This window comes from Podarcis cretensis, assembly GCF_951804945.1.
Source record: "Podarcis cretensis genome assembly, chromosome: 16".
Classification (NCBI taxonomy): domain Eukaryota; kingdom Metazoa; phylum Chordata; class Lepidosauria; order Squamata; family Lacertidae; genus Podarcis; species Podarcis cretensis.
The window spans coordinates 15,612,976-15,639,631 of NC_137186.1; the positions used below are offsets into that span (position 1 = coordinate 15,612,976).

General features: G+C 48.7%; 2 protein-coding genes across 2 annotated transcripts in view; both read left to right on the forward strand.

Moving 5' to 3' along the window:
- The window catches only part of LOC307205359 (serum amyloid P-component-like), a 95,545-nt gene that overhangs the window by 41,843 nt on the left and 27,046 nt on the right, over positions 1-26,656 (forward strand). The window lies entirely within an intron of this gene.
- On the forward strand, positions 5,967-18,319 carry OVOL1 (ovo like transcriptional repressor 1). Its single transcript, XM_079956232.1, has 4 exons — positions 5,967-6,619; positions 15,921-16,111; positions 16,465-16,651; positions 17,537-18,319. Exons 1-4 carry the CDS (start codon positions 6,520-6,522, stop codon positions 17,833-17,835), a joined length of 777 nt encoding a protein of 258 aa, XP_079812358.1. The 5' UTR covers positions 5,967-6,519; the 3' UTR covers positions 17,836-18,319.

Genomic DNA, 26,656 nt, shown 5'->3' on the forward strand with positions numbered 1-26,656 from the left:
TGTTGGCAAAAGCGCCCTGTCATTTCTTCGGAGGCCAGCGAGGCACACCTGGACCCGACCTTGCCCAAACGCTCACCTCAAAGAATCCAGGCACGCACCTCGGGAGCAGGTGGGGACATGGGCGTAGCCAAGGGGTGGGGGGACAAGGGGGGCAGCTGCCTCCCCCCCCCCATCAAGTAAAACAATAGAAATACTTAAGTAACTGACCAGTCACGTCAGTTCTAACCCCCCTAACAAAGTCCTCCCCCCACCACTAAAATCCTGGCTACACCCATGGGTGGGGAGGCTGGGAGTGAAGGGGGGGGAGAGGGAGAGAGAAGAAAAAGCACACACACAGCTTGCCCAGTGCATCAGCTGGGGGGGGGGGAAGGAAAGGGGCTAGCTGAGTTTTTTGCCATGGGCTTTTTACCTATTGAGGCTCCCAGCCTGTGTGTGTGTGTAGGAAAGTGTGCACTGGGTGTCTCTGTGTGTGTGTGTCAAACTGGGCCTTTGACCCGGGTGGAATAAAACCTAGTTTTGACCCTGGGTCCCCCCCACCCTTCCAGAAAAATCAGTGGCCTCCTCTCTCTCTTTCCGAGGGATGGATAACAAAAGACTTCAGCAAACAGCAACACAAGCAGCAGCGCTCAGATCAGGCTGCAGGAACAGCCAGTCACCTTCTCTTGCGAAATCGCAACAGCTGGAAGGAACATCAAGAGTGGCTGGACGAGACCAAAACGGACGTGTAGTCCAGTGTTTATCGTCCCTGGTAGGGCTCTGCCAGAAGCTTCTGGGAAGCTCACGTGTGAGATGAACACCATCCAAAATCGCACCAAAAAACCACCCCTACCTGAAAGACAGGGCTAAGCAGCCACTGCGCTCCCCACCCCTTGCATGTTGCTGTCCTAAGGAGGGAATAATGCACTTAGTAAGCAGAGGTGCTGTCGCAGAGAGGACTTTGGGGTAGGCATGGGGGGCGGTAACCTGGAGAAGGACAGCCTCCCACACATTGAAGTGTGTTGCAGGGGGTTGGTCTAGATGACCCTTGGGCTCCCTTCCAGCTCTGCAATTTTGTGATTCTATGAATAAATGCACACAAATGTCTAAAAGTTGCAGCGGGGTGGGGAGACATCATTTGAAGTATGACCATCTAAAGCAGTGTTTCCCAAACTTAGGTCTCCAGCTGTTTTTTTGGACTACAACTCAAATCATCCCTAGCCAGCAGGACTAAATGGTCTGGGATGATGGGAACTGTAGTCCAAAAACAGCTGCATTAGGCACTGGAACAAGAGCATGGAGCTATCTCAAGGGATGTTTTAATTCCACCCACCATCCACCAGGGCTGGTGGAAGAGACTGGACAAGCAATTCTCCTCAGGTTGCATCTGCATTTTAATCTGTTTTAGCATTTTAACTTTCACATGTCTTATAAAGCTAAGGCTGTCAGTTTCCCTTGATTTTATTGTTTTATCTTTTTGCAAAAAGCTTTGAGGTCCCCCCCCCCTTCCCTTACAATCTGGCAGTGTATAAATTTCTTGAAAAATATAAATAAAGCTGCCTTGGAGGAAAGGTGGAGGACATAGATGCAATCTATAAATAAGGTCATCTCATGAAAGTTGCGGCTGTGGCAAGATTTGAACTCAGGACTTCCCAGCTCAGAGCTGGGTTTTAATCACTAGCACAACCTCCCGAACCCTGTCTTCTGGGCTTATGTGCTGAAGCATGCAGAATACTAATAAAGAATAACATGCCCCAGATCATGGGCAGAGTGCTTTTCTGTCACCATCACTAAGATTCATAGAATCATAGACTTGGAAGGGACCCTGAGGATCATCTAGTCCAACCCCTGCAATGCAAGAACAGGCAGCTGCCCCTTGTGGGGAATCGAATCTGTGACCTTGGTGTTATGAGGATCATGCGCTAACCAGCTGAGCTAACCACCAGTTCTGGGACACAGAGAAATACTTTCTAAAGTGTTGAATCCTTGAGAAATTAAATTTTGGCTCCAAAGGTGACAGACAGCTGGCACTGCCCAAAGGACTCCCAACCTAGCCTTACCTGGCAAGCAAACCCCACCTCTGAGGCTGACAGTAAAGGGCTGGGAGATCAACACAGAACCACATCTGTAGGTGCCTGCATGCAGCAGGATCAAGGGGAGACTGCGTGGGGGATCGGTCAAGGTGTTGCAACTGCAGGAAGTACCCACTTAGGGCTGCCTCAACTGCTATCAAGCAACTCCCCTATGAGGAAAGATTACAATCTTCAGCACGGGTAGGCAAACTAAGGCCCGGGGGCTGGATCCGGCCCAATCGCCTTCTAAATCCGGCCTGCGGACAGCCTGGAAAGCAGCGTGTTTTTTCATGAGTAGAATGTGCCCTTTTATTTAGAATCCATCTCTGGGTTATTTGTGGGGCATAGGAATTCGTTCATCCCCCCCCCAATATAGTCTGGCCCCCCACAAGGTCAGAGGGACAGTGGACCGGCCCCCTGCTGAAAAAGTTTGCTGACCCCTGATCTTCAGGCTTGGGATACAGAGGCAAACAGCCTCCAACAGTGGAGGGCAAACTTAGCCGCTGTGGCTGGTAGCCACCGACAGTTTTATCGCCCAACAGTTTGTCCAATCTTCTTTTAATGCCACCCAAGTCAGTGGCCATCACTGTGTGAGCAAATGCCACCAGTAGACCCACACCACACATTTAAAGCACATCCATGCACATGACTCCCCCCAAAAGAATTGTGGGAACTGTAGTTCCCACCCACCGTACTCCATTTCCCAGCACCCTTAATGAGTTCCCAGGATTCTTTGGAAGAAGTCATGTGCTTTGAATGAATGTGTGGGGTGGATCTGTCTGCAATTCACCTGTCCCCCGTGTGAAAAAGTCATTTTTCTCTGTCCCAAATCTCCCAACAGTCCACTCCATTGGATGCCCCGAGTTTTAGATTTCCGTAAGGCGGCAAAACGACACTCTCGCCACTTTCCCCCAAACCCTGCTACATTCTGCACCCCACTTGCTTCGCCCACCCAAAACGTCATAACTTTTCCTCGCAGGGGGAGTTGCTCTCCACCACCTCCTTGATGTTGCCCTTTTCCAAAGCTTTTCCAGGGCCTTTGGGAGGTGAGGCACCCAGAACTGTCCATGGCACAGTATTCCAAGTGTAAAGAGAAGCCTTGTTTCAATGCCATAGGACTTTTATTACTTCCCAGTAAGGCTGCAGTTTTCCCAGTAGTGATGTATGGAAGTGAGAGCTGAACCATAAAGAAGGCTGATTGCTGAAGAATTGATGCTTTTGAATTATGGTGCTGGAGGAGACTCTTGAGAGTCCCATGGACTGCAAGAAGATCAAACACATCCATTCTTAAGGAAATTAGCCCTGAGTGCTCACTGGAAGGACAGATCGTGAAGCTGAGGCTCCAATACTTCGGCCACCTCATGAGAAGAGAAGACTCCTTGGAAAAGACCCTGATGTTGGGAAAGATTGAGGGCATAAGGAGAAGGGGATGGCAGAGGAAGAGATGGTTGGACTGCGTTCTCGAAGCTACCAACATGAGCCTGACCAAACTGCGGGAGGCAGTGGAAGACAGGAGTGCCTGGTGTGCTCTGGTCCATGGGGTCACAAAGAGTCAGACACGACTAAACAACTAAACAACAAAAAAGGCTGCAGCATATTTGGGGTCCAACAATTAACAACAGCAACAACAAAAGGTGGGGAAACGTTATTCAAAATGAGGATGGCCAAGGTACGCCAGTCTCAAGGAATACAGAGTTACCTCCTAGAATTGCATACAATGTAATCAGTTTGCTGTGAAAAAACACAAAAACCCCAACACCCTGGGGCAATGCACCCATTTTGGAAAGCCTTGCATCCTAATTCAATGCATGCTTAGATGGAAGATTCCTAGGCATTTTGGTCACCTCCACCCTGCATATTTAGGGCAATCTTATACCACTTTAATAGCCACAGATCCCCCACAAAATATATATATTCTGGGAACTGTAGGGGGGTCAACTATTAGCACTGTTAAGAGTTCCCAGGATTCTTTGGGGGGAGGTCGTGACTGTTAACAAGGTATAGGAACGCTTTGCATGTATGGTGTCACTGTGACTAAATAGGACTGACACCCAAGTAGACACGGTGTTAGGCTCGCACTGTTACTTCCTAACGTGGCACAAACAGGACTGTGACGGAAGATTTCCTTTTTGAGATTGCCGAACTGGACTTGGGAAAGTTTAGTCTCAGAGGAAGCAGTAGCCAAAACAAAAACCCCCCAAGAACAAGAAACTCATCAAATGTACTGGACTTCAGTGATTTTTCAGGCCCTGTGTTTGCCACTGATGCTATTGTTTCAGCCTTCTCCAGTCTCACACCCTCCGGATTCTCTGAATTACGTCTCCCACAGCTGGGCTGGGTTGATTGGTTTTGGTCCTGAATGCCTGGAGGGCACTAGATTGCCTAACTCAGAGGTTTTCAAACCTTTTTGAGTCCAGGGCTCCCCACCCCCTGCCCAGCCCCAGAGGCACCATTCACCTGGGGAACTCGCAACAAACAGCTGTACAAGCCTTTGGGAGGCAGAGATGTGAGAGGGCATCAGAGGAGGGAGGGGAGGAAAGAGGGGCAGAGGCCAGTGTTGCCCAAGGCACCCCTGAAAGGAACCCCAGGGGGCCCTGGCACACTGGTTGAAAACCACTGGCCTAACTATTTGGTGCCCAGCCAAGGAGGTGGGGGCACAAAGAGGATGGGGAGGGGGTGATCCAGACACTTACAGTGCCACTTAATCCATGGGAGAGGGCATGGGGGAAAGCACTGACTCAGTCCTTGATTATTTCAAAAATCTCATTTGATTCCCCCTTGAAACAGACCCTAAGGATCCCAAATTCCACCCCTCCCCTGGCCTTTGCTTGGGATCAGTGCATCTGAACTCTCTCCCTCCCTCCCACCCACCCCCTTCAATTGTTTGACTGAGCTTTGTTCTCCGTGTTTACTGAAGTTTCCCATTCCAGGTAGGGAGGGAAGGGGGCTGGGGAGAATGCAGCCTTTTTCTCCATCAAGGCCCCTTATCCAAATCCCTTGGTTGGTTCCTCTTTTCTTTGGGTGGGGCTGGAGGGGAGAATATTGATAAGACAGCACAGCCTGGTCATATGCATGATTTCCCCCCTCTGCACAAGCAAACCTCACCTTTTGTTTTCGTTTATTCCTAAATGAACAGAGATTTTTTCCTGGTGGTGGTGTAGCCTGGTTTTCCAGCAAATTAGGGGACTAGTGCTTGCACACTTTATCTTACATCTCAGATTCCACAAATGCCACCCCCCCAAAAAGCAGGCACATGGCTTCCCCCAAAGAACCATGGGAACTGTAGTATACCCTCTCACAGAGCTACAGTTCCCAGCGCCCTTAAGAAACTACAGCTTTCAGGATTCTCTGCAGAGAGCTATGTGCTTTAAATGTATGGTGGCCTTACTCCTTTTTTCTTTTTAGGGAAAACTGAGAATCTGGGTTTGTTTGTTTGTTTGTTTGTTTGCTTGTTTAGTTAGTTAGCTACCAAAAAAAGCCTGAAAGTGACTTAGTGCAACAGATAAAAACAATTAAAACAAGAACATTTATACTAATGTACAATACAAAATATCTGGATTATAGGATATAGGTTCATGGGAGGGGCAATTGCTCCCCCCAATTTAGGAAGAAAAGTCCGAGGGGGAGCATAAATAACCGAATTGCTCCACCCTCCAAAAAAAGAAAATGAAATGTGTGCGTGGGGGAACAACAGCCAAACCCAGGCGCCATCCTGGAAAATCGTGGGTGCTTTAAGCACCCGCCCCCTCCTTCCCCCTCTCAAACCGGTTTGGCAGCCAGGTAACAAAAGGTAAGGACACCGTTATTTCCAAACGCATGCGCCATCCCCACCACACTCCCAAACATCTGATCTAATTAGAGGCAAGGAGAGGGACGAGTTTTGCTGGAGTCTCTCATTCTCCCGGCGCAAACAGCCGAACTCGCGTCTCGCTGGGGTGGAGGAAAAAGCATCTCTCTCCCCCCCCCCCACAACAACAGCGAATTCCACCGCGAGCGCGCAACTAGCCGCTGCCCAGACGAGGTGGAGGTGGAAAGAGACGGAGAAGTGCGAGGGACTTAACCTGCCCGCCTCGCCGGCTCCCTCCCACCTTGCTCGCTGTACCTTGACCCTCCGAGTTCAGCCCGGCGCGCCAAAGACGAACCGGCTCGCGGGGACGGGCGAAACCCAGCGGCTTTGGAACGTTCGGCGCGCGGGCGTTCCATCCGTAGAACGCCGGGAAACATTTTTTTTTTGTCTTTCTGAACGTTCCATCCGCAGAACGTCGGGAAACTTTTTTGTCTCAACGTTCCATGGGCGCCCGTTAATAACGAAAACTAATAGGGCTTTTTTTTTTTTTTTTTTGCTTTGTTTTGTCTTGAAGTAGCGGGGGAAGAGGAAGTGGGCCAGGAGTAAGGAAAAGAGGCCATTTTTTTGGGAGTAGCGGGGGTTTATTTATTTAATTTTTTAAGCGCTCACCAAAACAATTTAAAGATGCCCAGAGCTTTCCTCGTGAAGAAAACTTGCGTTTCTACCGGCAAGAGGAATTGGAGCGAACTTCCCGATGAAGAAAGAGGCGAGATTTACGTCCCAGGTGAGTCTTGGAGGAGAGGGATCTGGAGTGCGGCGAAACAACGGCCGCGGCGGCTTTAGAATTAAAAAAACTTTGCTTTCGAGCGAGTTTTAAATTTTATTTATTATTTGATTTTTTTAAAAAGAAAATTGGTTTAGAGATGAAAATGCCTCCGGGGTGGGGGAGGAAAGGAGAGGAAGGAACCAGGTGGCGCATAACGGCCACCATCGTTGGAGGGCAAACTTGCGGGCTCCTTCGGGGCTCCGGCACATTCCGGAGAGGCTCCGATCCCCACCCACTTCGTTTCCTGGAGGAAGGAGGGGGGTGTCTGAGGGGAAACTGGGAGGAAGGGGGAGCGCGGTGGGTGAGGGGGAGGAGGAGCAGGAGGAGATCATAACTCCGTTCCCCATGAATCACCTCCAGGCAAAACAAGGGAATCGCTGCCTTACTTATGGCAACTCCCACACAGACCTTTTGTCGGAGCGGATCGCACCTGCGCGGCGCGCCGGGCCATCCAGACCTGCCGCTCGCCTGAGAATGCTGGGAAAGGGCAGTTATGCGCGACAAGGCTCCGCTCGATCAGAGCGTGCGGCGTTTAAACACGCCGGCGAAGGGGCTGGTTGGTTGGCGGGGAAGATCGAGGCGCAAAGGGCGGCGGCGGCGGCGCCTTTTCTAGGATGGGATTGGGCGCTCCTGACGCCGCTCTTGCTGCTCCCACGCTAATTAAACAAATGCAAACAAGCAAATTTAGAAGTTAGTTAAAGGCTCGCTTCGTGCTACGGATTGAGGTGTCAGTGTTTCTGCCAGCACCGTTCGGAGGAGTTTCTGCTGATTTGGGGTTAAACGATCTGAATTTTTAAAAAGGCATAAACATTTGAGTTTCTGCAATATTTTCAATAATAATAATAATAATAATAATAATAATAATAATAATAATAAAACCATAGACGACTAATTTGGCAGCCTAGGTCTGTATCCAACTGAGTGAAGTGCCGGATTTACGGATAAGCTAAACAAGCTATAGATTAGGGACCCACTCACTTGGGGGGCCCCAAAAAAATTAAAGAAAAAAACCCTTTCCAAAAAGAAAAAAAAACATTTCCAAAATATAAGATAAAAAAGACAATAAAATAAAACCTACATACAGCAACAGTGTTTTGTGTTGTGTAAGTAATGGGCCCCCAATCATTTTATGTTAGAGCTTCATAATTATTTCACTATTAATATACTTCTTCTTAATTGTATTTCAGTTCAACAATTACTTTGATAAAATACATATTTTGTTATGTGCAAATGGCTTTAGATACCTGTTAGGTCCATAAATTACCATACTGTATAGCATATATTCAATACAAAAACAACGACAGTTTGTTGTTGACAAAGGACAGCTGGACATATAAAGGGCCCCATTACCTTCAGTAGCTTAGGGCCTCATCAAACCTAAATCCGGCCCTGAACTGAGTCCTGCTTGGAGTAAACCCACTGAAACCAACGGACTTTAAGGTACTGTAGTCATGGCCATTGGTTTCTATGGGCCTATTCCGAATAGGACTTATTTGAATACAGCCATTGAATCATAGAATCATAGAGTTGGAAGAGACCACAAGGGCCATCGAGTCCAACCCCCTGCCAAGCAGGAAACACCATCAGAGCACTCCTGACATATGGTTGTCAAGCCTCTGCTTAAAGACCTCCAAAGAAGGAGACTCCACCACACTCCTTGGCAGCAAATTCCACTGTCAAACAGCTCTTACTGTCAGGAAGTTCTTCCTAATGTTTAGGCGGAATCTTTTTTCTTGTAGTTTGGAACCATTGCTCCGTGTCCGCTTCTCTTCTGCGACAGAATAAAACCCTGCAAGTGAGTTCTGGATTACAGCCTCTTGCCCTAACTGCTAGGCCCTACTCCTTTCCTTAATACAGGGTCCAGAACGATAGTGCAGTAACTACTGGGTGTCACTTCCCTTCAGGGAGCAAGCAACAGAGAGGAAGAAACTGCATCTTGACTTTCCCCTCTAATTACTCTGCACTTGCGCCCTAGACCAGTGTTTTTCGGTCTTGGTCCCCCAGTTTCTATTGGACTACAACTCCCATAAACTACAGCCAGCTTAGCCAACGGTTAAGGATGGTGGGAGTTGTAGTCCGGCAACATCCAGGTTGCACCCAAGGTTAAAGAACGCTGCTACATGTTTGTCACTTCATTTTACTTCCAATAATTATAGGCCACTTTTCATCACAGAGTGTCACCACCAATAAAACAATTGATCAGGTAATGCTGTGTTGAAAACGAAAACTTCAGACAAGATTGTAGGGGCGGGGGGAATCATAAACAGGCGTAGTACAACTTGCTTGAAATTGTTTTTGAAGCGGAAAGGTCTTAGTCAAGCACATCTTGGGAGGGAGGGAGTTCTGCGGAACTGGGTCCACAGAACTGAATGCTCTGTTCCTGGTGGATACAATGAGCTTCTCATCTGAGACCACAAACAGAGATGCCACAGGAAGATCTCATTGATTGGGCAGGAGGCTAAGGGATCAGGTGGTCCGGAGGTTATCCTGGACCCAAGTTTGTAAGTTAATAGAAGAACCCTGAACTTGATGCAACCATATTACTGTATGAGATCATTTCCGTAAGGGTAGCTCTGCCAGGCTCTGTACACACCATATATTTAAAGCACATCGCGCCCCCCAAATATCCTGGGAACGCTAGCTTTTTAAGGCTGCTGGGAACTGTAGTTTTGTGGGGGGTAAACTACAGTTCCCAGGAGTCTTTGTAGTACGTGTGCTTTAAGCATATGATGTGTGCACAGCTTTAGTCTGTGGTAACAGCAGTCTTGTGACATCTTCAAAAACAAGCACATTTATTACAGCAATACGGTGGTGTGGTTAAGTAATTTTACAGTCTGGTTACATGGGTAGGGTGCCCCATCTTAAGACAGTAATGTGTGTTCCTTGACTGTCTTTGGAATGTGGCAAGCCAGCCCTTCTGTGTGGGTTTTTTTTGGGGGGGGGCATTCCTGGTCATTCTACTGAGTGGGGACCTGGGTTTCTCTCCCTAATGGCACTACTTGTGGCGTAGGTTTTGCAACTCACACTTTGCTTTGATGAGATGCATGCTGCATAATCCTCTATTGGCAGGTGCATATACAGTGGTACCTCGGGTTAAGTACTTAATTCGTTCCGGAGGTCCGTTCTTAACCTGAAACTGTTCTTAACCTGAAGCACCACTTTTGCTAATGGGGCCTCCTGCTGCCGCTGCGCCGCTGGAGCACGATTTCTGTTCTCATCCTGAAGCAAAGTTCTTAACCCGAGGTACTATTTCTAGGCTAGCGGAGTCTGTAACCTGAAGCGTCTGTAACCCGAGGTACCACTGTACACTGTATGGGGTAGTGGGAGAATCTTGAGGTGTGTAAGAGACAGAATCATAGCATTGGCAGGGATGGCGAGCGTCATCTTGTCCAACCCCCTTCAATCTTTTGTCCAATTTGGGGCTCGAACCCACAACCTTGAGATTAAGAGTCTCATGCTCTACCAACGGAACATAAGAAGAGCCTGACTGCTGCCGGATCAAGCCAAAACCCATCCAGCCCAGCCTCCAGTGGCCAGCCCCCAGTGACTGGTATTCAGTGGTAGACTGCCCTTGACTTTGGAGGTTCCATTTGGCTATCGGGGCTATGAGGCCACAAAGAGCAGCAGGGTGGTCATGAAGAGAGTGGGGTGGTGGATGGTGGCACCTGGCTTGGTGATGGAGGGGGAGCCCAAAGGAATTAGGCGGACGCCTGGCGCTCTGCTCGTAAACCTCCCTGTCTGTCTTGGCAAGCATCACAGGGCCTGACTTGAGAGTCTGTAATTAGCTTTTAATTAATCACGTTGGAAGCCTGCTCCTGGTTTCCTCAATAGATTCCAATGTGCTGACATGGGGAAAAGAATTCCACTGGTTCCTGCTGGCCCTCTGCTGAGGACCAAAAGGAAAACAACCTGCCTTTCATCTGTCTGTAAGCTGTATTAGTTCACTAGCAAAGTGTTTCCGCGGGGAGTCTGGGTTAAAGATAACAGGAGGGAAATTGAGGCTGAGACACACAATTACTTTGCTATATCCTGAATATCCTGCCTTCTCTTCAAGGAGCTCAAACTAGTGCACATGATGTAGTATGTGGGGGTGATTAGAGTGTTGGCTTAGGACCTGAGAGACCAGGGTTCGAATCCCCACTCAGCCACAACACTTGCTGAGGTGACCTTGGGCCAGTTGCTTTTTTCAGCCTAACCTACCTCACAGGGTTGTTGTATGAATAAACTGGGGGACAGCCATGCACACCACCTTGAAACCTCCACCATGAAAATGAAATATCCACCTCTCCCTGTGAGGAAATTGTGTGCTTCATGGCTAAATAGGCACTGGAGCCCAATCTCTAACCACTAGGCCATGCTGCCTCTCCCCCTCTTTTGAGGTAGCTTTGGTGGGGTCACTCCCTCTCTTGAGGATGGTCTGTAGCCTTCCTTCAGAGGTTGTTGGAACAACCGCCATCAGCCGTTGCAGAGTTCGAATCTCACCACAGCCGCAGGTTGTTCAGTTTTCTCCTTCCTGATCTTGACTGCAAGCTCTCTGGGGCAGAGGCCTGTGTTTGTGCCTCTGCTTCTCTACAAACAGCCACACCGTGCTTTCTCTAAGTCCCACATTCTGACGCTCCATCCCACTCTCCTGTAATTGTGTCACATACTAGTGTGACCAAGAAAGTGAACTTGGGGCGGAGCTATGCAAATTAAGGTCTAGGACTGGGGAAAGTTACTGGGCCACCAATGATGATGATATTTGATCTAGCCCCCTCCCCAATGACAGCTAATAATAATAATTTAGTATTTATACCCTGCCCATCTGACTGGGTTACCCCAACCACTCTGGGCGACTTTCAACATATATAAAAACATAATCAAACCATACCCTCCAACATTTCTCTGATGAAAATAGGGACGTCCCATTTCATAATAATAATTTTACCATTTATAACCCACACATCTTACTGGGCTGGCCCAGCCACTCTGGGCAGCTTCCAACATAAATAAAAACAGTGCTTTTTTCTAAAAAAACATTTTTAAGGGTACTCTCATTTTCCTACTCATATTGAAATATTGTCCCTCAATGAGGCCAGACTTAGGTTCACAAAAGGTTTAGGGGTATGAGTACCCCTGCTTCCCCCCAGAAAAAAGCACTGTATAAAAACATAATAAAACATTAAACATTTTTTAAAATTCCCTATATATGATTGCCTTCAGATGGCTCAGTGGTCAGATAACTCCATACCCTCCAACATTTCTCCAATGAAAATAGGGGCATCCTGAGGAAAAGTGGAACATTCCGGGATCAAATAAGAAACTGGGACGTGTTCTCTAAATCAGGGATGTCCCTGGAAAATAGGAGCACTTGGTGGGTCTGTAAAACATTACACGTTAAAAAGCTTTCCTATACAGGGCTGCCTTCAGATGTCTTCTTAAGGTTATATAGTTATCTCCCTGACATCTGCTGGGAGGGCATTCCACGGGGTCGGTGCCACTACCAAGAAGGCGCTGTTCCATTTCCCCCCCTACAGTGCCTGGCTGGAAACCTTCTGGCCTGCCAGATGTGGCTGGACTCCAATGCCCATCAGCCCCAGCCAGCATAGCCAGTGGCCAGGAATGATGGGAGTTGTAGTCCTGGCAAGATCTGGTGGGCCACTGAATAGATCAGGCATGCTGCCTGGAGGAGAGCGTGATGAGTGTAAGGAGCCCAAAACACCTGGAGGGGCATCAAGTTGGGGAAAGGGTGCTAAACTAATGAGCTGTCAGGGAGGACGCTGTGACGATGAGGTTAAAAACTACCTTCCGCCGCTGGCATTGGGTGCCTTGGCCCTTCCTGCTGGTGTTCCCACAGGGGAGACCAACGTGTCCCAGTCACACAGTCCCCTTTTCATAACACTGGGTACTTTGCTAGTCACAGCAGTGAGATGCTATAATTAATTGTTCTAGTTGTGCATATTGGGGGGTTCTGCGAAAGAAGCACTCTGTACCTGCTCAGAGACACTAAGAAATTACTTTTTTTAAAAAAAAAGGAAAGAAAGCGGAGGATCTGGAGAGGATGGTTATTTTATTTTACTATTCTTTTTATATCCCACCTTTTCTCCAAAGAGCTCAATGTGACGTTGAGCTGAGGTCCCTTTGCCCCCCCCCCCGAAAAATATTTGAGGAGGCTGCCACCCCCCAGTTGATGGGCATTGTCATTCAAATGGTGTGTGTGTGCTGCATCTTCTGATTGATGCAGGGTGGGGCTTCCGTGCCCCCCAATATTGTTTTCAAGTTGGCACCCCTGGATGACATACACAGTCACCCCTTCTCTGTTTTATCCTCACAACAACCCTGTGAGGGGAGGTTAGGTTGAGAGACAGTGAGTGGCTCAAGGTTGCCCAGTGAGTTTCACAGCTGAGCAGGGATTTGAACCCTGGTCTCAGGTCCCAGTCTAACCCTCTGGCCACTGTGCAACACTGACTCTCTGCCTTGCTTCACCCCCCCCCCCCATTTGATAACCACACTTCTCTCCTTTTTGTGGAACTTTGAAAAACAGCAGCTTTGATTGCGGCTCAGTTGGAACCTTGGTTCAGCTCTGGAACGTGCCAGGTGGTACAATGCCTCTGAGCATGTGCAGAGGTGCTGAGTAACTGCAGTCAGCCCTGACAAATATATCTGCAATTAATATAGGGGGTGGGTGGGAAGGAAGAGAGGTGACTTTTCAGGGAGATTTAAGTTCCAGACCCTCCTTTCAAATTGCAACTGCTTTGGAACAAAACAGTTTCATCAAACTCTTTTTAATTAAAGAAGGAGGGGGGAGGAGGAACACCCTGACAAATTTGACAGGCTTCAAATAGCTTGCCAGTTCACTCCGGGCTCCTTGACAGATAAATCAAAACAAAACTTAATACTGTTTCCGTGCGAAGAAAGTGGCTCAAAGAAAATGTGCGGAGACTTTTCTTTTTTAAAAAAGTTTGGTATAAATGGGTTCTCCAGTCTGCAAGGTGTATCTGAAACTTTGCTTGAGTTTCCCCCCCCTTTTAATATAATTATCGTTGATCAGCCCCATTTTGGCTACTGACCAGCTTTTGGCTGGCCATTGATCAGCCCTTTTCTGCAGACCCTGTGAGGAGAGCTTGGGCTTGGGCATCCTTTGTCTCTCCGTTGCCTTTTGAGCCTGGCTTGTTGTGTCCTGAGCCTTTTGTGACTCCCACTTGGCCGCTGCCTAGTGCTGAGGTGTTCTTTCTCTTTCCAACGGAGCTGAGAAGAACGGGAAGGCCGGGAAGATGTGCTTCCAGTTGGTTGGAGGGCGATTGCGACATGTGCCCTCCCACCCCGCTTCCCCCCCAGGCAGGTGACAGGAGATGGAATTGTGGCGCCGGCCCGGAAACGCTTAATTAACAACCTGGGCTGGGTTGGACTTTCCAATAACATCCCGGTTAACCGGTTCTGAGTTGTTTACTTGCTGTTACAGCTGACCCTGGGAGGTGAGGATGATAGTGGAAGGGAAGGGGGTCAGTTGTGGTGGTGGGATGGAGAAGGGAACCCCGTGACATTTTCAGTTGTGTTCCTGTAATGAGGACTAGCGCCTTGGGGTGGGGGGAGATGGGTGTTACGTGTTATTCTACGCTTCCTGTCTCTGTGTGTTTTCAGTGTTGCATCCACTTACTCCACTCCTTCATTAGCCACTTAATTAAAAGTTAGGCTATGTACACCTTTAAAGCACATTCAGAGCACATTCATTCCCCCTCAAAGAACACTGGCCACTGTAGTTTGTTAAGGGAGGCTGGGAATTGTAACTCTGTGTGTGTGGCAGGGGGAACTACAGTACCCAGAATTCTTTGAGGGAAAGGATGTACTTCAAATGTGTTTTAAAGATATAGTGTTTACATGGCCTTAGTTTTAGGGCAGGGTTGAGGAAGCCTTTTGCATGTTCTCGGAGTCCAGCTCGCATTGGCCCTAGCCAGCATGGCCAATGTCAATTTTTTATTATTTTTATTTATTTTTATTAGATTTATATATACCACCCTTCATCGAAAGATCTCAGGACGGTTCACAAGATAAAAACACAAGAAAAAACCACAAATAAATAGTCAAAACAGAAGCAACAAAACAGTAACCCTCCTTCCCACAAACACATTTAAAATACCGTACTTTAGAATATTCATTGGGGATAATGGGAGTTGTCGTTGCGGTGGCATGGGCCACAGGTTCCCCATCTCTGGTTTAAATATTAAGTGAACACATATTGTAATCCTGTACCCCCTTACCTGTAAATAACCCCCACTGAATCCAATGGAACTAAAGAGTGGGGAACCTGCAGCCCTGTCCCAGCCAGCCTGGCCAATGGTCCAGCAACATGTCATGGATGTTCTAGGTGAGATCCCTGCAGTGCAGGAGGTTGGACTTGATGCCCCTTGGGCTGTGTTAGAAATTAGCCAGGCGCATTTTGCTACTGGTGTGGGTCCAATTGCGACTAGCTGGAGATTTCTGGGCACCAGGTTGGTGACCACAGTTTAGAAACCTCTGCCTTAATCTATGGAGACCCAAGTTTGGGAAACCTTGACCAGGGGGGACAAGATGGCACTTCTCAGATCCTTGAAGGCCTATTGCAGCAGTGAGGAACGTCTTCCCTTCCAGAGATTCTCGGACCACAACAACTTCCATCATCCCTACTCCTTAGCCCTACTTGCTGGGGCGAGTTGTGGTTCAGCAACATTTGGAGTGCAACAAGTTCCCCACTGCTGGCCTGTCACCTCCATGGAGTCAAAGACTTGCTCCCTGCTGCTGTCCCAGAGGGCAGGTCTAACTTAACGGGATTGAGTTACAGGACAGGAGATTTCGGCTGAATGTGAGACATCCCTTTGTCGGAGGCAGGGATGTCCCTCTGAAGGCCAGCAGCTGGGAAGGGCAAGCAGAGAGAGGGGTTGTTGCACCCAGGTCCTGCCTGCAGGCTTCCTATTGGGGCATCCACTGTGAATGCTGGGCTGGATGCATTGTGACTGTTTCTATGTTCTTGTACCAGTGGAAGTGACCACTCGCCAGTGCGGTGTAGTGGTTAAGAGCGATAGACTAGTAATCTGGGGAACGGGGTTCGCTTCCCCGCTCCTCCATATGCAGCTGCTGGGTGACCTTGGGCTAGTCACACTTCTTTGAAGTCTCTCAGCCCCACTCACCTCACAGAGTGTTTGTTGTGGGGGAGGAAGGGAAAGGAGAATGTTAGCCGCTTTGAGACTCCTTCGGGTAGTGATAAAGTGGAATATCAAATCCAAAACTCTTTCCCACCTTGCAGTCTCCTTGGGCGGCTATGCCCTGTGGAAGGATCTGGAGCCTTCGGTGGCCGAGCCGCCGTCGTACCCGATGCCTTTGGACATGACGATACGGAGCTCCACCTACACGGCCGCCCAGCCCCATTGCACAGCCCAGGTCCCAAGTGGGGTGCATCAGGATGAAGAGCCGGGGTTCTTGCACCCTAAGATCAAGGTATGAGCTTGATAAGAGAGGGAGATCTCCTACGTTTGAAGGGATTTCAGGTAGCTGCTAGTGGGAAGGGTCTGTTAGAAATTAGCAAGGCGCCAGGCGCGTTTTGCACCTGGCTTCCGGCCATTTGCAACCAAGTGAAGATTCCTGGGCTCCAGGAAGGTGCCTGACATCTCCGCTATCTAGAGGAGTATGCGTGGGGATCCTTGGATCTTGACTGTTTTCACACACTAATACTCCATCCTATAGAATTCTATTTTATCTGCACAATCTGAGGGCAGCTGCCCGTGCCCTCCTCTGGATCCATGTGGGCAAGTGAGTCTCACAAAGCCTCTTCCACCGTATTTTCTCTGCAGGTGACGCAAGGCGACGGCCCTGGGGAGCAGTTCTCCTGCCCCTACTGCAAGAAGGGCTTCTCCTACCAGCGCATGCTGAACCGCCACTTGAAATGCCACAGTCAGGTGAAGCGCCACCTCTGCCCCTACTGCAACAAGGGCTTCAATGACACCTTTGACCTCAAGCGCCATGTCCGGACGCACACAGGTGAGCTGTGGTCCTCTCTTACTTGAGAGCAGAGTTGAGGCAGGCTAGTGAAGAAACACAGGTGTCTCCACCTCCTGCTGCGACAAGCTCCTCTCCCCACTGGTCTCCCAGGACCAGGAGAGGCGTGAAATGGGAGGAGCAAAGTCAGGCATGCTGGCGTAGTCTCAGATTGCTTGGGGAAAACTCTGGAGAGGTGTAGACTTAGGCAGCTGCAGGAAGGAGGGGACCTTTAGTCTCAGCAACTGCCTCATAGGGGCAAGACCTACCGGAGAGAGCTGCTCCAGTAGGTCTTGCCCCCATGGAGTTGCTTACTCTTCTCTACTATGCAGCAGTGATTCATTTATGGATCTGCCCTAGTTCAGTAGCAGCTGCAAAAGTACCACACCCTTCTGAGTACACGTAAAAGTGCTCTGCTTTTTGCAGCAGTTACTGATCTGCCTGCCCAAAGACAAATGAGAGGGGGTGCCAGCCCAAGAAGAAGGTGCTTTAATACCATTTGGAAAGTTGAAATGGAGCACATTCTGCTGTTGTAAGAAACAGGTCTTTCAGTGTGCCAGCACCTGTACTTTGGAACTCCCCGCCTATTGATCTCAGGCAGGCGCCTTCCCTGTGCCCTTTTCAGCGCCTGCTAAAATTGTTTTTGTATATGCAAGCCTGTCCGGGCATGTATGAGCTGTCATGTGTTTCCATCTGGTTTTTAGCTTGTCATTGATTTTAATTAACTTTCTTTTTTAAAAAAGTGTTTAACTCTTTTTCTGATAATCTCATTGTTTCAAACAACACATTCAAGCTTTCCGATTGCACTGTTTCTCCCGCCCAAATGCCTCTGTGTTTTGTGTCCACCGGTGCACTAAAAAAAGGACTTTTGTTTCCCACTCCTTGCAGGCGTCCGCCCTTACAAATGTGACCTTTGCGACAAGGCTTTCACCCAGCGCTGCTCGCTGGAGTCTCACCTGAAGAAGATCCACGGGGTGCAGCAGAGCTACGCCTACAAAGAGCGCCGCGCCAAGCTGTACGTCTGCGAGGAGTGCGGCTCCACAGCCGACAGCCAGGAAAGCCACTTGCGCCACCTCCAGGAATGCCACCCTGACAGCCCGCTGCTGCGCAAGGCCACACGCAAGACAGCTGCTGCTGTCCACACCAGCACGGCACCCACTCTGCTGCAGGGGGGGCCTTGCCTCTGAAATGTGTGCCTGAGTGTTCTCACGCGGGTGGGGAGGAAGTGCCTGTCCCTGTCCCGCGATCCTCTGGCACCCCTCTTCTGCCCTCCGTGCCCCCACCCCCTCTGGCAAGCACAACCCTCTTCCTAGCTCAGGGATTCTCAAAACTTCTTATGCTGGTGTCTCTCCCAAGTGGGAGACAGGGCCAGCATTTTTATTTTGAATCACGGCACAGAGCGAGAGGGAAAAGGAGAAGACACTATGTTGGAAGTATGAAGTCAAATGTCCTTTTTTTTCCTCTGCGAGGAAGGAGCCGGAAAGCAAAACCCAGAGCGTGAACTCAAAGTGGTTTTCAGGCCCAGGAACGAGACTTTTCCAGTTGCTGCCTTCAATTCCACCAAGGAATTGTCCTCCAAAACCCAGTTATTTGGAGAGAATGGAAGGGGGAGGTTAGCTGTGTGGGCAGTGGTGTAGCGTGGGTTGCTAGCGCCCGGGACCACGTGGACGGATTGGGTGGGTGGGAGGGAAATAGATGGAGTACGCATGGGCATTCAACTACCTAATGGTGTCCACGTCACCCAGGAAATTGCAACTGCAGAGATTTTTTAAAAGAGTTGTTGTCCGGAGAGGTCACTTCCTGGTTTGCATGGAGAAGCTGTTTTTAACTGAGCCCAGCAACAGAAGTGCAAAGCTGTATTGAAGCAGCACTGGGTGTTGAAATTTTGTGCCCCTAACAATTTTGCACCTGGGGCAATCGCCCCAGTGGTACACACACACCACACACACACACACACACACACACACACACACACACTATGCCAATGTGTACGCCTCAGCCCTAGGACTTTGCATTGTTCTTCAGAGTGATGCTACGAGTGCCTTAAGAAAACCCCTCTTAAGACAGGGTTGGGAAAGCTGGGGGGTCCTTGAGATGTTGTTGGACCCCAACTCCCATCAGCCCCAGGTCACCGAGTTCAGAGGTCAGGGAGTCCAGCAACTTTTGGGGTGCCACAGATTCCTCATCCCTGTGATCTCATGGGTTTTGTAAAAATGAAAAAGCATACCCTTAGTAGAGTAGTAGATAGTGCAGGAAAGGGCTTCTTTGCACAATGGTCATATACCGTATTTTTCGTCCTATAGGACGCACTTTTTCCCCTCCAAAAATGAAGGGGAAATGTGTGTGCGTCCTATGGGGCGAATGCAGGCTTTCGCTGAAGCCTGGAGAGTGAGAGGGGTCGGTGCGCACCGACCCCTCTCACTCTGCAGGCTTCGCGGACCTCTCCGCAAGCAGCGGGAGTGCTCCCGCTGCTTGCGGAGAGTTGCCTGCATGCAGAAGCCTGCGCGCGCTGATCTCAGCGCGTCCAGGCTTCGCGGACCTCTCCGCAAGCAGCGGGAGCCAGAGCTGGGCTCCCACGGCTTGCAGAGAGCTGCCTGTTTGGGGGCTGGGGCGGGGGAAGCTCGGGCCTCCCCCGCCCCAGCCCCACGCCTGGGGGGAAAATAATTTTTTCCCCTTTATTTTCCCCCCAAAAAACTAGGTGCGCCTTATGGGACGGTGCGTCCTATAGGGCGAAAAATACGGTAATCATGGAAGGGACCTCAGAGGCCTTCTAGCTCAGCCCCCTGCCCTTGCAGAAAAAGTGCTGCTACAGCATTCCTGACAGGAGGCAGTCCAGCCTCTGTCCCTCCCACAGACATGTAGCTGTTGAATCCAGAGGTTTGGGTGGCTGCACATTTTCCTGATTCTGTGAACCAGATGCAGCCTCTAAGACATGGATTTCCCTCTTTGTGTACTGTAAGAAATGAATGTTAAACATGAGGCTGCCTCTGTATGAGTCCCCGTTCTGGCCTGCCAACCAGCCTCTACGCAGAGCTGCAATTCCTGTTTTGCCTTTGTGCCATGGCTTTGATTGCATCCCATAGCTGCTTTCCTTTGGAAAGCAGCGGTGGAGTTAACTGTCCTGTCACATCTCTGTGCTAAGCTACTATAGGGCCGGCCCTATCGTTGGGGAGGTTGGCTACTTTGGGGCGTCATAAAACGGCAGCAAATTGTGAAAGTTATTTAAGTTAATAATGTAAATTGTATTTTTTTATTATTGCGAGGGGGGGGGGAGAGGCACTTGTGGGATATTCTGCCTTAGGTGCCAAAAGTAACTGGACTAGCCTGGTGCGTTGTTGCCACGCAGGTGTGATGGAACAGTGGGAACGTCAGCATCTTAATGGGACCGGGGCATAAAGTAAATTATACGAGGGTGTGAGTTTTGTTTACATATTGGTCTTCTTTCTCGGATCTGCTGGGAACGGAGCCAGGCCTGTGAATTTTTAATGTTATTATATTATTATTATTATTATAATTATTATTATTCATAATCAAGGATTCTCCCTCTCATGAATGAAAATAAAGGAACTGAATATTTTGCGAGTCTGTAGGGTGCATTGTGTTTTTGGATTCCAACAAAGCAGCCTTCAGCATCCTGGTACCTCCAATAGATGGGAGTTGTAGACCACCAACATCTGGAGGGCATCAGGTTGGTGCAGGCTGCAAAACTCTAGGGCTGAATGCTGCAACTACATTTGCTGGGCCCAAAGGGTCTCGCTCTGGATCCAAACAGGCCCACAAGCTGGATTTGGCCTCCAAAGAATAAGAAGGTTTCTGCCCAGTTTGGTTTGTAGGGAAGAGGGAAAAAATGTTGCTAATGCAGGAAGGTTTCTGCAATCTCTTTCAGCTATAGGCACCCAAGGCATCTCATGAAAACCTCAACTGTCTACATAAGAAGAGGGACCCTGCTGGATCAAAGACCAGTGGCTCACCTCATCCAGCTTCCTTTTCCACAGTGGCCGATCAGATGCCCAGTCTGGGAAGGTTGGATGCGAGGCCTGAGTAGTCCCTTGGGGGTCACTGGAAGGAGGGCTCACATGGGATCATATTCAGAGGCAGAAAAGGCTTTTATGTGCAGGTGTGACTAAGTGTGTGTGTGTGTGTGTGTGTGTGTGTGTGTGAGTGAGTGAGAGAGAGAGAGGGGGGGGGGAATTGGGGTTTGGTCTTTCCCCTTTGATTTACAGTTATTGAAAGAGGGTGAGCAGGAAAGCCCTCAAGGCCACCCCAATACATTTTGGCACCTGAGGCAAACCACAAAATGGCACCCTTCCACCATGGAAGAAGCTGGGAGTGAAGATCTACCTCAGAAACAAGGGGTGGGGGGAAGCGGCAGCGGCAGCAGGTGATGTGTTCCTTGGAGGCCGGATCCTGCCATCCCTGTGGATCCTAAGGTGGTTGCCTCACCTTGCCCCATGAGTGGGTCCGACCTGGCCCTCCTTCACACATTTCTGCCTGTTTTATTACTCTTACTTAGTTATTGAAAGAATTAACATATTACCTTTAAGGTATGGGTGGGTGGCAGGTTTCTTCACAAGACAGTTTATCAACAGTGAAGCTTACAAATCAGTGTGAGCCCAAGGAGATTTACTCTAAAAGCACCCCATGGAGTCTAGTCCTGGTGCTGCTTGTTTCTTGGATGAATAAAAATTCTTGTTGAGGTGTTTTGTTTTTTTAACTAGGGGAGCAGTGAGAGGGAAGACCAGTTATGTTATGCAAAGTTAACTAAGCAACCTCCTTTTGACAGGGTTAGGGTGTTGGGAAGACAGAAGCCTTGAGAGGAGTGGGGGAGAATAAAAATAAATTGGAGGACAGAGAAACAGTGAAGGAGAGTAGATTTTGGGGTTATCGGTGGCGAGAATGAAATCGGCTTTGCCAGGAAAATGGAGGTGGAGGAGACAGCTTGCCCAAGAGGCCCATGCTCTTTTCTTCTTTAAAATGAGGGCACATTATACTGTAAACTGGGTTTGCATCCTCTTCTGTCTGGACCTGCAAAGAACAATCCAAGTTGTAAATGTACACACAGCTAGTCAGAAACTGTTCCTTACACTTAGCTAAACATCCCCTTCTGGTTAAACAGTTTATGGAGCAGAGGAAAGAAGGACAGTGTAGAGATTATATATATATATAATCTATTTTGTCTGAGGATCTGAAATGAATGATATTGACAGGCAGAAACCTCTTCTAATCCTTGCTTTTTAAAAGTGGCTCAGAGAACACGATTTTGTTGGAGAGCTTCACCACAAAATTTGGAGAAGTGTGTATTTTTGAAGGCCATTTGAGCTTTGGTTGGCTTTTAACCCTTCCCAAGACCAATTCTATTTGCCAAGAAACAGACTGGTGATTTTTTTTTTTTTTTTTAGTAGGTAGTTTTGCATTCCTCAACTACTATTTTGGCATTAAAACCTGCACATGGAATACTTGCTGTGGCCAGCAGAGGGTGCACAGAAGTTACACATATGCAGTGGATTTTGAAGATTATAAGACAAGCACTTAGAACAACTACAAATGCCACACACCAACTGCAAATTTTCTCTCACACGCCGATTGCAATGGCATGTTGTAAGATGACACTTGCGGCAGCAGATATCTGGAGCATCTGAAAACAAAGAAAATAGAATTTCAGGCTTCAGAAATATTGCTTTTAGGTAAAGGGACCCCTGACCATTAGGTCCAGTCGTGACCGACTCTGGGGTTGCGGCGCTCATCTCGCTTTACTGGCTGAGGGAGCCAGCGTACAGCTTCCAGGTCATGTGGCCAGCATGACTAAGCCGCTTCTGGCGGACCAGAGCAGAGCACAGAAATGCCATTTACCTTCCCGCCGGAGCGGTACCTATTTATCTACTTGCACTTTGACGTGCTTTCGAGCTGCTAGGTTGGCAGGAGTCTGAGCAACGAGAGCTCACCCTATCGTGGGGGATTTGAACCACCGACCTTCTGATTGGCAAGTCCTAGGCTCTGTGGTTTAATCCACGGTGCCACCCGTGTCCCTACTCCTGTGCAAATTCAACCCATAGATCAGGCATGGGGAATGTCAGGGATGGGGAACCTCAGCTTCAGGGCTGAATGTGGCCCTCCAGACCTCTCTGCCTGGCCCCTGGAACTCTCCCAATGCCACGCCCCTCAGCAGCTCTGCTCCCCAAGAGTTTTTGCCAGACTGGAATGTGTCCTCAAAGTGGATAGAGGCATGCATCTAGAAAGCTTTGACTGTTGGGTGGCTGGAAGACACCATTGCTTCATCTACTTGTTGTCTTTGTCCCCCTGCCCACCTCTGGCATGATGTCAGTGCAAAGAGGCAACACAGTCCTTGTGGGAGGGCAGTGGCTCATTAGCAGAGCAGGCAGATTCCTGGGTTCAGTCCCCAGTGGCATCGCCAAGTAGGGTTTGGAGAAATCCCACTGATATCTCACACCAGGTCCTGGGCGCCACTCAGTGTGAAGTCCAGGGTTGCCTTCCCTCTGGTTGGTTTCTGAACCAGCTGTTCAAAAGCACAGTCATTTAGGGAATCTAGAAATCTTGCCTCTTCGTTGTGAGCGGAACACTCGTGTAGCCTTGAGAGTTGCTGCCAGTCCGTGTAGACAATACAACAGTTTCCAGTGCTCCTTTGGGCTGAAAATGCTCCCCATCTTTCCTCTCAACTTTGACCATGGGCATTGAGGAACTAGTGACCCGATTTAAACTCCAGGATTTGGGTGAAGGTTTCCCCCCTGCCTGCGTGGTTTCCCCGAACTTGATGTCTGTCCCTTCATTGGGTACTTAAATTCTTATTCCACTGACGTTGAAGAGCAGAGTCCAAACACTGGTCAACGATGCAGACAACTAAGTCATATGTCCCTTGTAATGGGAGCATGCACAAGTAATGAGGATGTAGTTGCAACATTTTGGCACTTAATTGAAATCGGAACATTTTATGTTTGGCTCTCGAGATGCCTTCGGTGAAACCACTGAGTGCTGCTGCTGACCTCAGGATTTCTTGCTTGAGCTGTGCAGACACCAGAACTCTGGAGATGCTGCACACAAGCCCGCAGAAGCACTCGGACTCTTGCTTTTAAATCACAAAAGTGTTGAATAATAATAAATTATTATTATTATTATTATTATTATTATTATTATTATTATTTGAAACCCTTGAAAGAAGCTCAGAAGGGGATGCTTGTCTCTCATCAGGCATAGCATTAAAGCAGGGGTTGGGAAAAGTTTGTAACCCAAGGGCCACATTCACTTCTACGCAACTTCCCAGGGGCCACACTCCAGTGGGGGCGTGGCCAGAGGCAAAAGAGGGTGGAGCTACTGATACATATTTCTACACAATGATGTCTACGCAACCGCCACACACCTGCCTATTATCCACCTAGACCAGGGTTCCCCACACTTGGTTCTCCAGCTGCTGTTGTACTACATCTCCTATCATCCTTAGCTAGCAGGACCAGCGCTCAGGCATCATGGGAATTGTAGTCCAAAAACAAGTTTGGGAAACCCTGATCTAGACAAGTGAGAGGCATGATCAGAGTTCAGTCAGGCAAGAACGTTTGGGATGCATAGCAAGGCCAGCGAGGGGTGTGGCCTGCAGAGAGGGTGTGTGGCCTGAGGGATAATTCTGAGGGTCAAATAGAGAGCCCTAGGAGGCCACATTTGGTCCCTGGGCTTAAGGTTTCTCACCTGGGTCAATGGCTCTCCAAGGTTTAAGACAAGAGCCAAATCGGGAGTCCTCATGGATTGGCCACGTGGCCTTCTGCATGCACTATGGCCCTTTCACAGCAGATGGAGCTGTTGGCTCTGCTCATGTCTTTCTTGTCTTCTGCTAGGGGCCACCTGGCCGAATTTATGGAGGAGGGTCTTATATTTCCTCTGTTAAAAGGGCATCATTTCCTCTGTTTCTTTGGGATGCCTGCCCCAAATCTGTTTTAAATAGCAAAAGAACCTTAAGGAAGGATAACAGGGATGGGGAGCAGGTATTGAGCAGGCAGACTCCAACATCCCACCAATCAAAATCAGGATTTGGTCCTGAGCTCTCGCGGGAACCAGCTGACTCATGAGAGAGACCCAAAAAAGGAGCGTCCTTTGGTCTGCTGCTCTAGTGGGAGTCTGCTAACTCGTGCCAAAATACCAGACCAAAAGATGGATCCAGTCAGAAGACAAGATGGCTTCTGTAATTCCAGGATGTCCCATTCAAATCAGGACGGTTGAGGGGTATGAGGTTACCTGGTCAATATCTTGCTTCCACTATGATGAAATTGGGGAGGGGAGGGAGGGGAGGGGGGCCTTTCTCAGCTCAAAGGCCATATTTCACTTCCAGGCGCCACATGCCATTGGGGGAAGGAGAGTACAAGGAGCAAATGATTCAGCAGAGGAAACACAGCCCAGAATAACTAAGGAGATAGTACAAGAATACTTAGCTAGTTTAGATGTATTCAAGTCTCCAGGGCCAGATGAACTGCATCCAAGAGTATTAAAAGAACTGGCACATGTGATCTCAGAACCACTGGCAATCATCTTTGAGAATTCCTGGAGAACAGGCGAAGTCCTGGCAGACTGGAGGAGGGCAAATGTTTTCCCTATTTTCAACAAGGGGAAAAGAGAGGACCCAAATAATTACCGCCCAGTCAGTCTGACATCAATACCAGGGAAGATTCTGGAGCAGATCATTAAGCAAACAGTCTGTGAGCACCTAGAAAGGAATGCTGTGATCACCAATAGTCAGCATGGATTTCTGAAAAATAAGTCATGTCAGACTAACCTGATCTCGTTTTTTGACAGAATTACAACCCTGGTAGATGAAGGGAACGCAGTGGATGTAGCCTACCTTGATTTCAGCAAGGCATTTGACAAGGTGCCCCATGATATTTTTGTAAAGAAGCTGGTAAAATGCGGTCTTGACTATGCTACCACTCAGTGGATTTGTAACTGGCTGACTGACCGAACCCAAAGGGTGCTCATCAATGGTTCCTCTTCATCCTGGAGAAGAGTGACTAGTGGGGTGCCACAGGGTTCTGTCTTGGGCCCGGTCTTATTCAACATCTTTATCAACAACTTGGATGATGGACTCAAGGGCATCCTGATCAAATTTGCAGATGACACCAAACTGGGAGGGGTGGCTAACACCCCAGAAGACAGTATCACACTTCAAAATGACCTTGACAGATTAGAGAACTGGGCCAAAACAAACAAGATGAATTTTAACAGGGAGAAATGTAAAGTATTGCACTTGGGCAAAAAAAAAAAAATGAGAGACACAAATACAAGATGGGTGACACCTGGCTTGAGAGCAGTACATGTGAAAAGGATCTAGGAGTCTTGGTTGACCACAAACTTGACATGAGCCAACAGTGTGACGTGGCAGCTAAAAAAGCCAATGCAATTCTGGGCTGCATCAATAGGAGTATAGCATCTAGATCAAGGGAAGCAATAGTGCCACTGTATTCTGCTCTGGTCAGACCTCACCTGGAGTACTGTGTCCAGTTCTGGGCACCACAGTTCAAGAAGGACACTGACAAACTGGAACGTGTCCAGAGGGCAACCAAAATGGTCAAAGGCCTGGAAACGATGCCTTATGAGGAACGGCTAAGGGAGCTGGGCATGTTTAGCCTGGAGAAGAGGAGGTTAAGGGGTGATATGATAGCCATGTTCAAATATATAAAAGGATGTCACATAGAGGAGGGAGAAAGGTTGTTTTCTGCTGCTCCAGAGAAGCAGACACGGAGCAATGGTTCCAAACTACAAGAAAGAAGATTCCACCTAAACATTAGGAAGAACTTCCTGACAGTAAGAGCTGTTCGACAGTGGAATCTGCTGCCAAGGAGTGTGGTGGAGTCTCCTTCTTTGGAGGTCTTTAAGCAGAGGCTTGACAACCATATGTCAGGAGTGCTCTGATGGTGTTTCCTGCTTGGCAGGGGGTTGGATTCGATGGCCCTTGTGGTCTCTTCCAACTCTATGATTCTATGATTCTAAGAAGCAACAAATGTCAGTGTACTC